Source organism: Phacochoerus africanus, chromosome 11 (assembly GCF_016906955.1).
Source record: "Phacochoerus africanus isolate WHEZ1 chromosome 11, ROS_Pafr_v1, whole genome shotgun sequence".
In the NCBI taxonomy this organism is placed as follows: domain Eukaryota; kingdom Metazoa; phylum Chordata; class Mammalia; order Artiodactyla; family Suidae; genus Phacochoerus; species Phacochoerus africanus.
In genome coordinates, this window is record NC_062554.1 from 17049240 (window position 1) to 17069973 (window position 20734).

General features: G+C 41.3%; 1 protein-coding gene across 8 annotated transcripts in view; it reads left to right on the plus strand.

The window, feature by feature from the left end:
* ANKRD42 (ankyrin repeat domain 42) overlaps positions 1-20734 on the plus strand; it is a 76999-nt gene that overhangs the window by 35797 nt on the left and 20468 nt on the right. For all 8 annotated transcript variants that reach the window (XM_047752208.1, XM_047752206.1, XM_047752202.1 and 5 more), the window contains 3 exons: positions 7270-7395; positions 13161-13266; positions 19561-19733. In XM_047752208.1, the coding sequence (XP_047608164.1) occupies positions 7270-7395; positions 13161-13266; positions 19561-19733 (405 nt within the window). The remainder of the gene's footprint in view (positions 1-7269; positions 7396-13160; positions 13267-19560; positions 19734-20734) is intronic.

Consider the following 20734-nt stretch of genomic DNA (forward strand, 5'->3'; position numbering starts at 1 on the left):
CTATTTGAACTCAGTGTCTATTTGACTGCAGAGGCCTATTTCATTGTTGGTTCAGCGGAATTCTCCCTTTAGCTGGGAATTGTTCCTGAGCCTCTTCATTTAGCTTATGTTTTTATTTTTCTGTGAGTTTAGGGAAACCAACTACTGTAGTCTTGGAGGGCTATTTCTATGCAAGAGCACCTGTTTGTATTTTGGGGGGGGGTTACTACTTATTTTTGGCATGGGAGTTTAGATATTTGCTGTCTCTTTCTTCAGTGTGAGCAGGCTGTTATCCCCTTGATAGGGTACTCAGTGTGTTTCCAGGGAGGAGGAGACAGTGGACAGGGCTAGTAGTCAGTGCCTGGTTGCTGGGCTCTTGACAGTAGCAAGGACCTGCAGGAAGGTGGCTTAGGCTACTCCTAGTTGCAGGGCCCTGGGAAGTGGTAATGGGCCTCAGGCAGATTTAAGTTTTGCCTGGAACATTTGGCAGTGGCAGTGACAGGGTGTGTGAGTTCCCAGGGGAGTGAGAGCAACAATGGGTGATGTTCTGTTGCAGTACCCTCCTCTGTGGTGCCCTCTGAGATGATTGGGGCCACAAGTGGTGCCTGTTCACGGACCCCTAGTGGTGGTGGGCCATGCCCCCTTCTGGTGTCAGAGATAACTGTGGTGGTTTGCCCCTGCCACCTGTAGACCCTGAAAGAAGCACCCCATCCTGCTTAGCTCACACAGGAGGTGCTGCACAGGCTGCTTCTAGTTGTAGGATCCTGGGAAGTGACAGTGATCCGACATGTGTAGGAAGTGCCCAGAGTGTTTGGCAGTGGCAGCAGCAGGGCAGGTGTGTTCCCAGGGGAGTGAGATCAACAAGGGGTGGTGCTCGGTTGCAGTGCCCTATTTTTTGCTGACCTCTGAGATGACTGGGGCCGCAGGTGGAGCCTGTTCACAGAGACCTGGTAGTAATGGGCCACACCCTGCTCTGGTTTCTGAGATGACTGTTGTGGTTTGTCTTTGCTGTCTGTGGATCATGCAAGAAGCTTAGCCCTCTGCTGCCCTTAGCCCATACAAGAGGTATCCTGGCACCTATATACTGCACAAGAGGTGCCTGGTCTCCTGTAGCCAAGCAAGCGGTGTCTTTCCACCCTTAGCCTGCGCCAGAGGTGCCCCATCCTCTGAGAGCCTGCATGTGTGCAGGGAAAGAGGTTCCTATGGTGATCTGCCCATCCTCCTATTGCCCTCCCCAACAATGGCACCTTACTTCTCCTCCATAGGACATGGGCTCAGACCTCCTCCTGGATTCCCATGGCTGTAGTGTTTGGCTCCCCAGCCCATGGCACACTGCTCCCTAGCCCCTCAGGCTTTCTCCACGCAGTTCTCCAACCCTAGTCCTCTCCCTGGAACTGACCTCTGGAGCCTGAGTCTCAGCACCCAGTCCTTGCCTAAACAACTCAGGCTGTGGTGTCTGGGGGCTGTGGTGCAGATGATCTGTGCAGCTTTCACTTTGCTTTGCTGCTGCACTTTTTTCAGTGACTTTGAGGTCCCTCCATCTTGGCTGATCTCCCTGTTGGTAAGGTGACTTCCTAGGGTATGGATTCCTTTTCTCTGTAATAGCTCCCCTCTCAGGAGTGCTTGTCCTGTCTTATTTCCTTTTCTCTCTCTACATGTCTGTCTTTTTTTTTTTCTTTTGATCTACCCAGTTATGTGGAGGGTTTCTTGCCTTTTTTAAAAAAATGATTTTTATTTTTTCCATTATAGCTGGTTTACAGTGTTCTGTCAGTTTTCTGCAGTACGACAAAGAGACCCAGTCACACATACATATGTACATTCTTTTTCTTACATTATCCTCCATCACACTTCATCACGTGACTAGATATAGTTCCCAGTGCTATACAGCAGGATCTCATTGCCTTATCCATTCCAAAGGCAATAGTTTGCATCTGTTAAACCCAAATTCCCAATCCATCCCTGACCCCCTTGGCAACTACAAGTCTATTCTCCGTGTCCATGATTTTTTTTTTCTTGCAGTTAATTTTTAATGTACTTGGAGAAACAGCAGTGTTCTAGCTAAAAGCCTGTGTTTTGTGTGACAAGTGTATATCGTCTTGACAACTCTTTGAATCCCTTTCCTTTTTATTTTTTTAATAATGATTTTTATTTTTTCCATTATAGCTGGTTTATAGTGTTCTGTCAATTTTCTACTGTACAGGAGCATGATAATGTGAGAAAAAAGAATGTATACATGCATGACTTTTTTTTCGGTGGAAAGGTTCATTTGTGCCATATATTAGATTTCAGATATAAGTGATATCATATGGTATTTGTCTTTCTCCTTCTGACTTACTCCACCTAGTATGAGTCTCTAGTTCCAACCATGTTGCTGTGAATGGCATTGTTTTGTTCTTTTTTATGGCTGAGTAGTATTCTATTGTGTATATATACACTACATCTTAATCCAATCATCTGTCGATGGACATTTATGTTGTTTCCATGTCTTGGCTATTGTGAATAGTGCTGCAATGAACATGTGGGTGCATATGTCTTTTTTTTTTTTTTTTGCCTTTTCTAGGGCTGCTCCCGTGGCATATGGAGGTTCCCAGGCTAGGGGTCGAATCGGAGCTGTAGCCGCCTATGCCAGAGCCACAGCAACACGGATTCCAAGCTGCATCTGCAACCTACACCACAACTCAGGACAACGCCGGATCCCTAACCCACTGAGCAAGGCCAGGGATCGAACCTGCAGCTGCATGGTTCCTAGTCGGATTCGTTAACCACTGCGCCATGATGGGAACTCCGCATATATCTTTTTCAAGGAACGTTTTGTCTGGATATATGTCCAAGAGTGGGATTGTTGGGTCATATGGTAGTTCTATATTTAGTTTTCTGAGGTACCTCCATGCTGTTTTCCATAGTGGTTGTACCAGTTTACATTCCCACCAACAGTGCAGGAGGGTTCCTTTTTCTCCACACCCTCTCCAGCATTTGTTATTTGTGGATTTATTAATGGTGGCCATTCTGACTGGTACCTCACAGTAGTTTTGATGTGTATTTCTCTAATAATCAGTGATGCTGAGCAATTTTTCATGTGCTTGTTGGCCAGCTGTATGTCTTCTTTGGAGAAATGTCTACTCAGGTCTTTTGCCCATTTTTCAATTGGGTTGTTGGCTTTTTTGCTGTTGAGTTGTGTAAGTTGTTTGTGTATTTTAGCCCTCGCCAGTTGCATTGTTTGAAACTATTTTCTGCCATTCTGTGAGTTGTCTTTTTGGTTTTTTTTTTAATGGTTTCCTTTGCTGAGCAAAAGCTTGTCAGTTTGATTAGGTCCCATTGGTTTATTTTTGCTTTTATTTTTGTTGCTTTGGAAGACTGACCTGAGAAAACATTTGTAAGGTTGATGTCAGAGTATGTTTGCCTATGTTCTCTTCTAGGGGTTTGATGGTATCTTGTCTTATGTTTAAGGTTTCTTGCCTTTTTTGGAGGTTTAAATTCTTCTGCCAGTGTTCAGTAGATGTTCTATGTGAATCATTCTACATGTAGATGTGTTTTTTTGATGTGTTTGTGGGAGAAGGTGAGCACTATGTCTTACTCCCCCGCCATCTTGATCCTTCTCCAGATCTTGTTTTTTAATCCAATCTGCTATCCTGTATCTTTAGCTTGGAGCTTTCAGTCCCTTGACATTTCTGGTAATTAGTGATATATATGTTTTAATTGCCATTTTAAACCTTGTTTTCCAGTTGACTCTCTCCCTGCTTTGCTCCTTTCTTTTTCTTATTGTGGTTGGGTGATTCCTCTTCCTTTAAGCCTGTGTCCTTTTCTTTTTGTTTTTTTTTTGTGAATCTGTGTTTGTTTTTGATTTGTGCTTGCCCTGTTTTTTCAAGTATGTTAACCGCTTCCTATAACTGCCTGCTTTAGCCTAGTAGTCATATAGGCTCAAACATATTTTAAAAAAAAAAAAGAGAGTTTAGATTTTCTTACTCTTCTTCCCTACATTTTATGATTTTGATGTCCTTTTTTACACCTTCACATTCATCCTTTTCCTGTTCTTTGTGATTATCATTGCTTTCACAAATAGTTTTTTTTATTTGTATGGCTTATTTAAATGATTATACTTTCCAATTATTATTTACCCCATGCTTTATCTTCTTACTCCTTTCCTATATGGAGGAGACCTATCAGTATTTCTTTTAGGATAGGTTTAGTATTGCTGTATTCTTCTAGTTTTTGTTTGACAAATTCTTCGTTTCTTCTATTTTAAATGATAATCTTGTTGGGTAGAGTATTCTAGGTTGCACATTTTTCCCTCTTAGAACTTCAAGTATATCTTGCCATTCTCTTCTGGCCTGTAGTGTTTCTGTAGAGAAATCAGCTGATAGCCCCATGGGGGTTCTCTTCTAATTTACTCTTTGTTTTTCTCTTGTTGCCTTTAGAATCCTCTCCTAATCTTTAAATTTGCCATTTTTATTATAATGTGTCTTAGAGTAGGTCTGTTTGGGTTCAACTTGTTCAGGGTCCTCTGTGCTTCCTATATCTGGGTATTTGTTTTCTTTAGATTTGGGAAGTTTTCAACCACAATTTTCTCAAATATATTTTCAACCCCCTTTTTTTCTTCTCCTTTTGGCATCACGAGTATGAATATATTGGCCTGCTTTATATTATCCCATAGATCTTTTATATTCCTTCCTTTTTTTTTTCATTTGTCTTCCTGTCTACTGTCCTGATTGGGCCATCTTCGTTATCCTCTCTTACAAGTCACTTATTTGTTCCTCTGCATTATTTATTCTGCTGTTCAATGCCTTTACCTCAGCTTTTGCCTCTGCAAATGAATTTTATAATTTATCTTGGTGCCTCCTCGTGGTTTCTAGTTCCTTTTTAAAATACTCTCTGTTACTTTTGATAGCTATTCTTAATTCCATCGGTATTTTCTTTACCTCTTTTTGAACTTGGTGTCATTAGACTGCAGAAGTCTGTTTCATTGTTTGCTCTGTCAGGGGAATTCTCTGGTTCTTTTAACTGGATGTGGTTCCTGTGCTGCTTCATTTTGCTAATTTTTTTTTCTCTGTGAGTTTAGGGAAAACAGTTATCTGCTGTGGTCTTGCAGGGCTACTTTTATAGGGTGAGTGTCCCTGGATATCTTGTGAAGTCTTATTTTTTTGGTGTGAGAGCCGCTTTTCAGTTTGGAGTTTGCTGTCTTTTTCTTCAGTGTATGCCTCTCAGTAGGAGTTGTGCCAGTGTATGGCCTGTGGGTGCTTCCAGGGAGGTGAGGGCAATTGGTAGCACTCAGTTGCAGGGCCCTCCATAGGGGCAACCCCTGAGGTGACTAGGGCTGCAGGCACTGCCTGGTCATGGGACCCTCAGTGGTGTTGGGCCGTGCCCACCTCTGGAGTCCCAGATGGTTGCAGTGGTTTTCAGCTGCCCCCAAAACTGGTGAAGGAGGTGTTCTGCTGCCTGAGAGTCTGCACATGCACAGAGAAAGAAGGACCCAAGTTGCCCCCCCGCCTTTAGCCTTCCCAGCAATGTGGGCTTACTTCTGCAGGCACAGGCCTCCTCTTCTCCCTCGGCTGTGGTGCGCTGTTACCCAGCCTGTGGAGCACTGCTCCCCAGCACCCCCAGGTTGTTTCCACACAGACAACCCTAGTCCTCTCCCCAGCACTGACCTCCAGGTCATAAGTCTCAGAACCCACCCCTGGCCCAAGTGTCTGAGGCTGTGGTACCGATGGTCTATGCAGCTTTCTCTCTGCTTTGTCCTTCTCAAATTGGCTGCTCTGCTTTACTCCAAGGCTTTGAGGCTCCACCTTCATCCCACCTGATGTCCCAGTCAGTTAGGTGGCCTCTCAGAGTGTGGATTCCTTTCCTCTTTCACAGCTCCCTCTCAGGAGTGCTGGTCCTGTCCTGATTCCTTTTTTTCCCTTCTCTCTCTCTCTCTCTCTTTTTCCCTTTTGTTCTACCCAGTTATGTGGAGGGTTTCTTGCCCTTTTTTGGAAGTCTGAGATCTTCCAGTGTTCACCACATGTTCTATGTGAATCATTCTGTGTGTATGTGTGTGTGTGTGTGTGTGTGTGTATTGATGTGTTTGTGGGAGAAGGTGAGCTCTATGTCCTACTCCTCTGCCATCATGATTCCTGCCCCGCCCCTCACCCCCCATAGTTTAAGGCTCCAACTTTGTTCTTTTTATTTTTTTGCCACACCTACAGGCATGTGAAAATTCCTGGGCCAGGCATGGAATCTGTGCCATAGCAGCAACCTGAGCCATTGTAATGGCAATACTGGATCCTTTACTCAATTCACCACAAGGGAACTCCCAACTTTGTTATTTTAAAAATACTCTTGGGATGTTCCAGGTTGTGTCCTTTCCATATATAAAAATGAGGTTAGCTTTATCTCAGGGTTGTTAAGAGGATTAAATGAAGGAATCCTTACAAGTGCTTACTGCTATTCCTAACATTCAGTAAGGGCTCAGGAGTTTCCATCATGGCACAGCAGAAACAAATGCGACTAGGAACCATGACGTTGCAGGTTTGATCCCTGGCCTCGTTTAGTGGGTCAGGGATCTGGTGTTGCTGTGAGCTGTGGTATAGGTCGAAGACGTGCCTCAGATCTGGCGTGGCTGTGGCTGTGGCTGTGGCGTAGGCCAGAGGCTACAGCTCCGATTTGACCCCTAGCCTGAGAACCTCTATAATGCTGTGAGTGCAGCCCTAAAGAGAGCAAAAAAAAAAAAAAAAAAAAAAAAAAGAAAGAAGAAAAACCACAGTAAGGGCTCAATATATGCAGTTTTTATTATTAAAAACATTTCATTAAGTATTTCCTATATGCTAGGTACTAGGTCAGGTGCGTTCACATCTGTACATGTATATGTATACATGTATGTACACACACATATGCACACACATGTACTTTATCTGCTTCTAGTTCTTTTGCTTTCTTCACTTCCTTGTAAACAGAGGAAGTGGTTTGTACATATGTAGGACTTTAGACCAAGTATGTCTCTCTACAAAGGGTTGAAAAATGACCATCTGCTTGTGTTTTGTGGTGGCCCAAGGGAAACAGGGAATATGGCTGAGACTAGTCCTGGTACAGTATATTCCTGTCATGTTGGAGATCCTGAGGGATGGGAAGCCTGGATCATTATTAATAATCTTACTTTGTGATCCTCTTTTTATTACTTGTCATTGCATCAGCTAAACTAATTCCAATATAACATAGTCATACTTGAGTTAATGTTGAACCTGATATGTGTGACTGATTAAGGCAGGGAAAAAGAATCAACTCCTGTGTTTACTGAAATGCTGATTTTTTTATCCATAGCTTTAGCGTTTCCAGGTCATGTGGCTGCTTTTAAGGGTGATTTGGAAATGCTTAAAAAATTAATACAAGATGGAGTAATCAATATTAATGAACGTGATAATAATGGATCTACTCTTATGCATAAAGGTGAGTTATGTTTCAGTTCTGATACAATTGCTATTATTTGCCTTTGAAAATAACTGTTCTTCAGAAACACATGAGAATGTATGTGTTTTCCGATACCCTATGTGATGTCAGTTTACCTCATATGGTATATATAGTGCTTAATTCTCGTAAATGTGATATTCCTTTTATGATGTCACATGTTCACACATTATTATATTTAAGGGTAATTCCAAAAGAAATTCTCTTGTGACACTGCCATATTAGTTAAGATGTGGAATTCACTGCCAGAGAAGTTTCTGAGGACTAACATTTTCTTTGGACTAACAATACCTACTAATTCATTAAAATGGAAACTGTCTCTCTTGAAAAAAGGTATAGCAGAATTTTCTTCCGTCTTGCATTCTGCAAAAATGTTTGTACTTTCATAGAAATATCAATGAACAGTAGATTTGAATGAATTTTCAAAAGGTCTGCCACTGCTCTTTGTACTCACTTTCCTTTTACATGGAATTCTAAAATACTGATCTTTTGATTATTTTTTAATCACACTTGATTAAATTTTGAACTCAGGAGTTGCCGTCATGGCTCAGCAGAAACAAATCTGACTGGTATCCCTGAGGATGCAGGGTTGATCCCTGGCCTTGCTCAGCTGAGGTGTAGGTCGCAGACATGGCTCATATCTGGCATTGCTGAGGCTTGTGGTGTAAGCCAGCAACTATAGCTCTGATTCGACCTCTAGCCCGGGAACTTCCATATGCCTCAAGTGCGGCCCTAAAAACAAACAACCAAAAAAAAAAAACCCAAGAACAAATTGTCAACTCAGTGTTGGAAATATTACACTCTAGGATTTATTCTTGGCAATCATACTTTTATTTATAAAATCGAAAACCAGATTGTTAACTTACTGCTTGTATATTCCCATCCTACTTCACTCATGATATTGTATTATAAGTTTCTTCATAATCAGTGGCAGATAATTCTTTTCAAAGTCTTAGAGTAAAAAGACAGTAGGTTTGTTAATACAGTCTTGTGTTTGAATTGGACTTTATTTCATAAGTAACTTCTGATAATCCCAATCACAGATTATGTTCCCATTGGCTCTGTTCTTAATCATTAACATTTACTTAATTAACAGTGTATCTCAAGTATAGAATCTAAGCACCATGTGTATCAGTAGTTTTATGAGCGAGAGGATGGGTGGAGCAGGAAGAAGAGGAATGTGAAAGGAGTTTCTCTTATCATAGAGAGGTTGCCACTTTGGTAAACAGCGTACCCTAGACTTGGAGAATTTCCCTGCATCTATTTTTGCTGACTGTCTAGGCGTAAAACTCTTCACTATGAGATTTATGAATGAGGAGGAGACTTAAAATGTGCATAAAATGTCTTTTTTTAAAAATTGTGCCTGTGGCGTGTAGAATTCCAGAGCCAGGATTGAACCCATGCCATAGCAATGACCCAAGCTGCTGCTGTGACAACAGCGGGTCCTTAACCCACTCTGTCACCAGGGGAGCTCCTAAAATGGATTTTTTTTTAAAAATGTGGGGGTTCCCACTGTGGCATGGTGCGTTAAGAATTTGGCTGCAGTGGTTCAGGTCGCTGCAGAGGTACTGGTTGGATCTCCTGTCCCGTGCAATGGGTTAAAGGATCTGGTGTTGCTGCAGCTGCCACCGAGGTTGCAACTGTGGCTTGGACTCGGTCCCTGACCCAGGAACTTCCATATGCTTCAGGTGCAGCTGTAAAATTAAAAAAAATATATATGGTGCCCTGGAGCAAAGCCCCCCAATTCATAGGCTAGATATAATCTGTTTTTATTGCTGATGTGTATGTGGGGTGTCATTGTAGCACTGTAGCAAAGGATAGGCTCACTTGTGGTTGTTATAGAACATCTTTTAGGAACAGTCACCTTCACTGATGGCTGGTTTTAACCTCTCTCACCCATTTATCTACCACCTGAGCTGAGATGGAAATGAGGGCCTCGGAAAAAAGTTCTGAAGAGGTTGATGTACAACACCGTGTTTGGGATGCAGCCTTTGTGAGAAAGTGGGAGAGTGAAAGTAAGGAGGAACTAGGAAGGTTTGCCCTTGACCTGTTCTCTAGCCTCTCTGTCCATTAAGGACTCCTGGGTGGGGTGGGTCAGATGCTGTGGTAGAAGGGTGACAAGTGGCCACATCTTGGGGGAGGGGTATTTTGTGTACATCACTCTATTCCTAGGGAATATCTATATGTTTAGGTCATACCCAAATTGGGTGAATAGCAGTTGATGTCTCCGTGTAACTTAATTCATATTTCCCATATCTTGTCAATCTAGCTACTCTCTACTTCGTTTTCTTTCATTTTAATTGATTCATTAAATAATTGTCTATGATTGAGGCATTTGTCTTAGTCACTTACTGATTGTTAAATCCAATATGACTTCTCTTTTCATTCATTTGTTCTTTTTTTTTTTTTTGTCTTTCTGTCTTTTTAGGGCCACACCTGTGGCATATCGAGGTTCCCAGGCTAGGGAACAGCCATAGCAACGCAGGATCTGAACCGCATCTGTGACCTACACCATAGCTCATGGCAACACCAGATCCCCAACCCACTGAGCGAGGCCAGGGTTCGAACCTGTGTCCTCATGGATACTAGTCAGATTCATTTCTGCTGAGCCATGATAGGAACTCCTCATCCATTTGTTCTTAAGCCATAATTATTTCAACTAATTTCTTAAAATGTCTCGCCACTGCATAACTTTATTTTGTTCTCTTAAATTAATCATCAGCATATCTTAATCAATATACAATAAGGATTTTGGGTAAAAATACTTTAATTGTATTTCATTGTAGATAAATTAACCTTCCCCCGACTCCCCATTGTAAACATTACCTATGAAAGTATTGGGTTACACTCATACTGTTTTATAAAACTCACCATTATCTGTGATTCATAAATATGATCGTGTAACTCTTAGGGACAAAGTGTGTCACTCTTTTTGTCTAAAGTGGGGTTATTTCTAGAGATCTGGAAATTCCCCTAGTATTCTCTGTTAGCTGGTTTTGGATTTGCTTAGAGAAGCCTCAGGCTCTTCAGGAGCCAACTCTGAATTTGGCCAATGGCTCTGAGTCAAGCAGAGGAGAGCGGGACAAGAGTTCTTAAAAGATGTTTCGTAAGCTGGGCTGCGGGGCCGTAGTGAGAGGGTTCCTTTGTCATTGGGTCTGACTTTGTGTCCTTTTCTCTCTGTTGCCAGCATTGGAGGTAGATTCACTTTTTAAGGCCTCAAAGTCATACCAAAGTTCATATTCTTTGATTCATTTTACTGAAGCACATGTATATTCTGCACCAACCATGTGCCTGCACCATGAAGAGAGTATGGGGCCCAGACCTTACTGCTAAGGAGCTACATACTTATACCATGAACAGCTAGGGAATTGTAAAAGTCAGGATGTGATTAGTGGCAAAACTTATCTGGCTATTAAAAAACATGCAGTAGTATGGAATTCCTTTTGTGGCACAGCGGAAATGAATCTGATTAGCATCCATGAGGACAAAGGTTTGATCCCTGGCCTTGCTCAGTGGGTTAAGGATCCAGTGTTGCCATGAACTGAGGTGTAGGTCGCAGACATGGCTCGGATCCCTCATTGCTGTGGTTGTGGTGTAGGCCAGCAGCTACAGGTCTGATTTAACCCCTAGCCTGGGAACTTCCATATGCCACATGTGCGGCCCTAAACAAAGAAACAAACAAACAAACATGCAGTAGGAGTTCAGGAGTAGATATTGAAGAACAGAAGATCTTGCTAAGGGTTAAATCATAGGAATTCAGAAATAGTACCTTATGTTTACATGATACTTCACAGGGTGTAAAATTGCCATCACATTTAATCCTTATTGTAGTTTTATGAAGCAGCAATGTATTCTCCTTATAAATATGAAATCATCTCTGTAAAAGATGAGGAAATTGGGGTCCAGAGGGATCAGGTTTATTTTTTTATATTTTTTTAAATTACAGATAATTTACAATGTTTTAGATGTAAAGCAAGGTGATCAATATATTCATATACCCACACACATTTTTTTCAGATTCTTTTTCATTATAGGTTGTTACAAGGTATTAAATATAGTTCCCTCTGCTATACGGTAGATCCATGTTGTTTAACTCTTTTATATATAGTAGTGTGTATCTGTTAATCCCAAATTCCCAATTTATCTCTTTCTCCTCAGGTTTCTTTCTTTCTTTTTTTTTTTTTTTCTTTTTAGAGCTGCACGTGTGGCATGTGGAAATTCCCAGGCTGGGGGTTGAGTCGGAGCTGTAGCTGCCAGTCTGCACAACAGCCACAGCAATGCAGGTTCTGAGCCGTGTCTGCGACCTACACCACAGCTCATGGCAACAAACCTGCATCCTCATCCTGGATTCGTTACCACTGAGCCACAACAGGAATTCCTTCTCTTCAGGTTTTTTGACGGAGGTCCCACAGCTAATAAGAGCAGAATTAAGATTTCATTCACTTTTTCATTCACTTATTTTTTTATCAACTCTATAGACATTTATCGAGGGTTGGTGTGTGAGCCACTTGCAAAGTTCTCTCCTATCCTCCAGTCTATCGTTTAGTAGACCTACACTCAGATCTTTTAAGTTTTTTGAGTTTTTTTTGTTTTTGTCTTTTCTAGGGCCACATCTGAGGCATATGGAGGTTCCCAGACCAGGGGTCTAATTGAAGCTGTAGCCACTGGCCTACGCCAGAGCCACAGCAATGCGGAATCTGAGCCACATCTGCGACCTCCACCACAGCTCATGGCAATGCGGGGTCCTTAACCCACTGAGTGAGGCCTAATTGGATTCATTAACCACTGAGCCATGACGGGAACTCCAGTTTTTTGGCTTCCCTGAGTCTTGAGATGGATCTAGAAGCATGGGTAGAAGTTAGGTGAGCATATAACTGAGTGATAGGCACTGGGTGAGAAGACGCATAAGCAGAGTATGGAGGTGAAAGTTAATATTGAGTGCACGTGTTTAAGGAGAGGTGGTAAGCAGTTTAGGTAATCAAAGAGGGGTCTGTGAGTTTGTGGTGAGGGTCAGAGGGATAAGCTATTTATACAAGATGGCAAAAGTTTTCAAAGCCTTTCATGTTCACACAGACTGCTTTCACATTCTGGCCTGATACAGGGCTAGTCAGGAGCTGTGGATACAGCAGATGAGCACTGAATTAGGATTCCAAAAAACCTAGGTTATGACTTCAAATCCCTTGCTTATTGGCTGTGTGATGTTGAATAACCTCTTTGAACTTCACCTTTGATATTTTATTATTATTAATTTTTTTTGTCTTTTTGCCATTTCTAGGGACGCTTCTGTGGCATATGGAGGTTCCCAGGCTAGGGGTCTAATCGGAGCTGTAGCTCCTGGCCTACATCAGGGCCACAGCAACACTGGATCCGAGCCGCGTCTGCAACCTACACCACAGCTCACAACAGCGCCAGATCCTTAACCCACTGAGCAAGGCCAGGAATTGAACCCCAACCTCATGGTTCCTAGTCAGATTCGTTAACCACTGAGCCACGACAGAGACTCCCAACTCTTATATTTTATGCAAAATTCTCTGCTTAGAGGCTGAGTGCTGCAGATATTTGATTAAATATCTGTCTAATGAATGAATAAATGAAAGAGGATAAAACATCTGTCCAACCTACTTTTGTTGATTATCGCAGGGACAAGTATTTGCAAAAATACTCTGTAATGGTACTGTCCAAAATTTTAGAAAATTGTTACTAGTAACAATAACTTTTGGTGTGCATTTACTGTTTTGTTTTTACAGCTGCTGGACAAGGTCATATAGAGTGTTTGCAGTGGCTAATTAAAATGGGAGCAGACAGTAATATTACCAACAAAGCAGGGGAGAAACCCAGTGATGTGGCTAAGAGGTATCCCTGTCTACTTTGTTTCTTTCTTTTGTTCTTAAAGTTTTGCATTTACTCTGCTATACTCAGAAGTCTCTGAAGGTTTCTGGAATTATAGGACTTGGTTAAGTGCTGATGGAATGATAATTTTCAAGTTAAATCAACATTTGAGAGTGTATCAGCTCTTCTCTCTAAAGCTGTGATTCTCACCTGGGAGGTAGTATCGTCTCCTTTGCTGGGGGTGGGTGGGGCATTTAGAAGTGTGGAAGTTGTGGGGGGAGTTGTCACAGTGACGGAGACCTTCTCTAATATTTACTGAGGTCAGGTCCAGGGATACCAAACATTCTACAGTGCTCAGAACAGGGGGGTACAATGAAGAATTGTCCCACGCAGATGTTGGGAAATACTGTGTGATAAAAAGAAGTAAATAAAAGGAGTCACACAAGTTTTGTTTTTTTTTTTAACAACTTTGAATCTTTTTTCTTGAAGTATCTTCATTAACAGTGTTGTATTAGTTACAGGTTTATACCGAAGTGATTCAGTAATACATATATATATATATATATATATATCTACATCTATTTTTTTCAGATTCTTTTCCCTTATAGGTTATTAGAAAATATTGAGTATAGTTCTCTGTGCTATATAGCTCTTGCTGGCTATTTTGTACATAGCAGTGTGTATTTGTTAACCCTTACCTCCTAGTTTATTCTTCTCCTCACTCTTTCCTCTTTAGTAACCATAAGTTTGTTTTCTGTCTGTAGGTCTATTTCTGCTGTGCATATAAGTTTCTTTGTATCATTTTTCTTTAAGATTCCACAAATAAGCAATATCATATGACATATGTCTTTCTCTGGCTTACTTCACTTAGTATAATATCTATGTTCAAAAGGAAAAAAAAGAAAAGGCGAGTTCCTGTTGTGGCTCAGTGGTCAACGAATCGAGTAGGAACCATGGGGTTGCAGGTTCGATCCCTGGCCTGGCTCACTGGGTTAAGGATCCAGCATTGCCGTGAGCTGTAGTGTAGGTTGCAAACGCAGCTCGGATCTGGCATTGCTGTGCAGAGGCTACAGCTCCCATTAGACCCTTAGCCTGGGAACCTCCATATGCTGTGGGTGCAGCCCTAGAAAAGACAAAAAGCCAAAAAAACCCAAAAACTGTGTTCATCCATGTTGCTGCAAATGACATTATTTCATTCTTCTTATGGCTGAGTAGTATTCCACTATATGTGTGTGTGTGTGTGTGTGTGTGTGTGTGTGTGTATTCCGTTTTTATATGTATAAATCACATCTTCCTTATCCAGTCCTCTGTTGATGGACGTTTATGTTGCGTCCATGTGTTGGCCATTGTAAATAGTGCTGGATTGAATACTGAGGTGCATGTATCTTTTCGAATTACGGTTTTCTCTGGATATATGCCCAGGAGCAAGATTGCAGGATCATATGGTAACTCTATTTTTGTTTTTTTAAGAAACTTCTGTGCTGATTGTACCAATTTACATTCCCACCAACAGTGTAGGAGGGTTCCCTTTTCTCCACACCCTCTCCAGCATTTGTTATTTATAGACTTTTTTGTCTTTTTTTTGGACCACTCCCTCGGCATATGGAGGTTCCCAGGCTAGGGGTCGAATCGGAGCTGTAGCCATTGGCCTACGCCAGAGCCACAGCAACGTGGGATCCGAGCTGGGTCTGTGACCTACACCACAGCTCATGGCAACGCTGGACCCTTAACCCACTGAGCAAGGCCAGGGACCGAACCCACAACCTCATGGTTCCTAGTTGGATTCATTAACCACTGCGCCACGATGGGAACTCCAATTTATTTATAGACTTTTTGATGATGGCCCTTCCAACTGGTGTGAGGTGATACCTCATTGTAGTGTTTTTTGTTTTTTGCTATTTTTTTGAGTTGATTTATAGAGTCACATGGATTTTGAAACAAATTTTAATATTTGCATTTGAATTAAATATAACACCTATTACTGAACATCTCCAGCTCATTCATGTCAGGTCCTCAAGGAGTAATTAGTCCATTCATTTGTTCATTTGGTTGTTTTTCGTTCAACTTCCTGTATTCTTACCATGTTCCAAGTGCTTTTAGCATTAGGATTATAAAGATAAAAAAACATGATCCTTGCCCTCAAGAAACTTAGAGTCTCGTGGAGAGACAAATGTGCAAATATAACTTTTAATAATTATCATTATGTCATATTCCTTGTTATGCATAAGGTACAGGAAGAACATAGGAAAAGTGCCCAAGTATTCCTCATTGAAATTTGTGGGGAAGAAATATTAATACAGAGGATGTTAAGGGTTTTAAAGAAAACTTTGGCGGGCGGGGGGGAGAATTTACATAGAAGTCAGGGAAAACTTTTTTGGTTTTTTTGGGGGAAGCAACATTTATGCTGACACTTGAAGGAGGAAGAGTTGTAAGTTAACATCTCGTGTGTCTGAGGAACACACGTGATTCAGAACTGCTGTAGTCTAAAGTAGGAGTGTGGATTAAAATTGCTTATGAGGCTTGACAGGATGCAACGGCCTAATTACTCATTACATTGTCATGCTATTTTTTCTTTGTGAGTTCATGTTCCTTAAAATTTTGTCTGTGGTATCTTTTTGAAGCTTGGAATGTGATCTTGTTTTACCACATACTAGCATCATTATCAATCAGGCCCACCTTATTTGTATTTTTTGTTGTCTTTTCTAGGGCTGCACCTATGGCATATGGAGGTTTCCAGGCTAGAGGTCTAATCGGAGCTGTAGCCACCAGCCTACCCCAGAGCCACAGCAATGTGGGATCCGAGCTGCCTCTGCAGCCTATACCACAGCTCACAGCAATGCTGGATCCTTAACCCACTGAGAGAGGCCAGGGATCGAACCTGAAAACTCATGGTTCCTAGTCAGATTCGTTAACCATTATTTGTATTTTTAAAAAGATCTTTATCAGGATATGGTTAGCATACAATAAAGTATACATATTTGTACAGCACAAACCAATGGATTCTGATATATGTATACACCCATGAAATCATCACCACAATCAAGATAGCGCACATTCAATCACCCCCAATTCTCCTTGTAATTTCTCTCTCTTCCCCAAGCAAACACTATACTAATCTGCTTTCTGTCACTGTAGATTAGTTTGCATTTGCCAGAATTTTATATAAATGGAATCATAAGTAGTATTTCTTTTTTTTTTTTTGTCTTTTTGCCATTTCTTGGGCTGCTCCCGTGGCACATGGAGATTCCCAGGCTAGGGATCGAATCGGAGCTGTAGCTGCCAGCCTACACCACAGCCACAGCAACGTGGGATCCGAGCCACATCTGCAACCTACGCCACAGCTCACGGCAACACCAGATCCGTAACCCACTGAGGAAGGCCAGGGATCGAACCCGCAACCTCATGGTTCTTAGTCTGATTCGTTAACCACTGAGCCATGACGAGAACTCCGTAAGTAGTATTCTTATATATCTGGCTTTTTTTTACTCAGCATAATTCTCTGTGTTAGTGGTTTCTTTCTTTCTTATTGCTGAATAGTATTCCATTGGATGTCGAATTCCATAGTATTCCACAGTTTGATTATCCGCTAACCTGTTGAAGTACACCTTGATTGTATCTGTTTTTGGGCTTATGAATAAAGCTGCTATAAACATTCACAATACAGATTTTTGTGTGAACATAAGTTTTACGTTCACACGGGTAATACTTAGGAGTCGGATTACTTGGTCAGATACTAAGGGTGTGTTTATAAAAAACTGCCAAAAGTGCCTTCCAAAGCAACTGCATCGGTTTGCATCTTCACCAGCAATGGATGAGAGTTTGTGTGTTTTTTTGTTTTTGTCTTTTTTAGGGCTGCACCAGTGACATATGGAAGTTCCTAGGGTAGGGGTGGAATTGGATCTGTAACTGCCGACCTATACCACAGCTACAGCAATGTGGGATCCGAGCTGTGTCTGTGACCTATACCACAGCTCACGGCAACACTGGATCCCCGACCCACTGGGCAAGGCCAGGGATCAAACCCTTGTCCTCATGGATACTAGTAGGGTTCATTACTGCTGAGCCACAGCGGGAACGCCCCTGTGGCTTTTTATCTCAACAGCATTTGATATTGTCAGGCTTTTTTGATTTTCATAATTTCAGTAGGTGTGTAGTGGTATCTCACTGTGGTTTTAATTTGCTTTTTCCTGGGAATTCCCATTGTGGCTCAACGGGTATCATGAGGATATGGTTTGGTCCCTGACCTTGCTTAGTGGATTAAGGATCTGGTGTTGCCATGAGCTGTGGTGTAGGTTGCAGATGTAGCTCAGATCCCATGTTACTGCAGTTGTGGCATAGGCCAGCAGTCAGATCCCATTTGACTCCTAGCCTGGGAACTTGCGTATATGCCAAAGTTCCTAAAAGAGAAAAAAAATTTTTTTTTTAATTTGCTTTTTCCTAATGAGAAATGATTCTGGGAAGCTTTTCATGTACATATTTGCCATTTGTATATTTTCCCTTGGTGAATTGACTATTCAGATCTTTAGTCCACTCTTAAAAATTGGGTGGCTTTCTTATAGTTGAGTTTTAAGAGCTCTTTCTATATTCTGGATACTAGTTCTTTCTCAGATTTTTGTTTTGCAAAAGAATTACTCCCAGTTGTGGCTTGTTTTTTCATTCTCTTAACAATGTCTTTTTTTTTTTTTTTTGGTCTTTTGTCTATTTAGGGCCGCACCTGAGGCATGTGGAGGTTCCCAGGCTAGGGGTCTAATCAGAGCTGTAGCTGCTGGCCTACACCACAGCTACAGCAACACCAGATCCTTAACCCACTGAGCAAGGCCAGGAATTGAACCCACGTCCTCATGGATACTAGTCGGGTTTGTTAACCACTGAGCCATGATGGGAACTTCGTAACATTGTCTTTGGAGAGCAAGAATTTTTATCAACTTGCTGTTTAATGAGTTATGCTTTTGGTATTATAGCTAAGAAATCTTTGACACAAAGCCACAAAGATTTTCTCTTACGTTTTCTTTTCGCTGTTACATAGGTTTTACATTAAGGTTATTGTCCCTTTTGAGTTAATTTTTGTATATTGTATTGTAAGTTATGTATCCAAGCTTTTTTTTTTTTTTTAATATGGATATCTAATTGTTCTAGCACCATGTGTTGAAGAGGCTGTCCTATCAGTATCATAGGGGTAATTTAGGTCTGTGAGTGTATCTGAAGTTACTCATAATTTCTGGTCCACATTTCTTTTCATTTATGCACCAAAATGCTGAGTGTGAGTATACTGTTATAGAAGAAACTTGAATCTGGTGTAAAGCAAGTTCTCAGTAAATAATAGAGGTTGAGTTACAACCTAGTAATAGAGATAATGAATTCTATTAATCTTACAACTTCCTATGATAATTATTATAGTTAGTGAGTTGCCAGTACTTGGTGAAAGGTAAGATTATATGTGTGCGTGTGGTTATATAAGTGAGAAAAATAGGATTTGAGGCTTTTGTGTTTAGTAATGCTCATTTACTAAGAGAGAGTATTAAACATTTTGGTTAGCAAAACTGTGGGGAAAACTTGCAGATTACATATATATATAATCATAACAACTTGAAAACCAAGGGTAAATTACTAGAAGCTTCATGAGATGTGGGAAAGATAAAATAGAAAATGTGGATAGGAAGCACATTATTTTTCCATTAAATTTGAAAGCCATGCTGAGTACTTCGAGGGTTGTAGAAGGATGATGATTAAGGGGGATAAAGCTATAGTTTGCCCTAAAACTGGAACCAGAATTAATTCTACAAACTAAATTTGGCCTGGGAGTTCCCTCTGTGACACAGTGGGTTAAGGATCTGGTGTTGCTGCAGCTGTGACTTAGGTCATAGCTGTGGCTTAGATTTGATCCCTGGCCCAGGAACTCCATATGCTGAGGGTGTGAACAAAGAAGAAGAAAAAATAAATTAGGCCTTCAGGAAAAGGTAGTAAATACAGGTAATCAGGTAGGGTGGTTTTGTACTTTCTACTCAGTTGAGCAGCTGTTTGGGGGCATACCAAATATGCGTTTGATATTGGTTCACCTCTTCCAGTTGGATTTTTGCCAGTAAAAATTATGGAGTCAATCTGTAATACGACTGCTTGTCTTTAGTTTCCAGTGACTGAATTTTCCACATAGCTGGATATGGGTCAAATTGTCACTGACCATCAGGTACAGTTTTGCTTTTTTACTGGTGAGTGAGTTGGTGGCCTAATGTAGAGTGTAATTCCCTAAATTAAATGAAAACTGAAATTTCAACTAGAAAAATGTTGTGCATCTTGTTAATTAGTAATTCTTTTCTACAGGTTTGCCCATTTAGCTGCAGTAAAACTATTGGAAGGACTACAGAAATATGAGGTAGATGATAATGAAATTGATGAAAATGATATTAAGTTTTTTATAAGACATGGTGTTGAGGGAAGCACTGATGCCAAGGATGATTTAGGACTCAGTGAGTCGGATAAAACAGATGCCAGAGGTAAGTGCGCCAACTGTTTCATGATTTGTCCTTTAAAAAAAATACCGGAGCCAGGGAGTTCCCTAGTGGCTTAGCAGTTAAGGACTCAGCATTGTCACTGCCTGTGACTTGTGTCACTGCTGTGGTATGGGTTCCATCCCTGGCCTGGGAACTTCTGCATGCTGTGGGCACAACACCCCCCCACCCCAATTCCACAGCCATTTTTACCACAAATTTGGGAATTATTCTAAAAACAACTACTGTCTGCAAAAATAAAATAATATTTTTGGGGGAGCCAGAACTAGTACAATTTTTTGTACTAGGGATTATTGAACATGTAAAGAATATAAGGAGTTTCCTGTCGTGGCTCAGTGGTAATGAACTTGGCTAGGATCCATGAGGATGGGGTTCCATCCCTGGCCTTGCTCAGTGGATTAAGGAGCTTGCATTCCTTTGAGCTGTGGTGTAGGTCATAGATGTGGCTTGGATCTGGCATGGTTGTGGCTGAGGTGTAGGCTGTTAGCTGCAGCTCTGATTTGACCCCTAGCCTAGGAACTTGCACATGCCACGAATGTGGCCCTAAAAAGACAAAAAAACAGAATAAAACAAAACGAAACAAAATGTGAGACCTGATTTCTGTTCTTCAAATAGGAAAGGGATGTTTTCATGCTACAATACCCTAATTTCACTTCTCATGATAACTCTCAGAGAGCCACAGTTCACATGAGTGGATGTGAACTGTTTCATTGGCCCTCTTTCATAGAAAAAAGGTGAGAAGGATCTGTTTGAACAGAGACTACTGAAAACAGAGGCAGCTGTAGTAAAGTAAGCAGGGTTTGGGTACTGAATTACTTATCAGAGCTTTACTTCTTTCTTACTGTGTTACTCTCTGAGCCTTGGTTTCCTTATCTATAAAAATGAGAATAGGAGTTCCTGCCATGGTGAAGCAGAAATGAATCTGACTAGGAACCATGAGGTTGTGGGTTCGATCCCTGGCCTCACTCAGTGGGTTAAGGATCTGG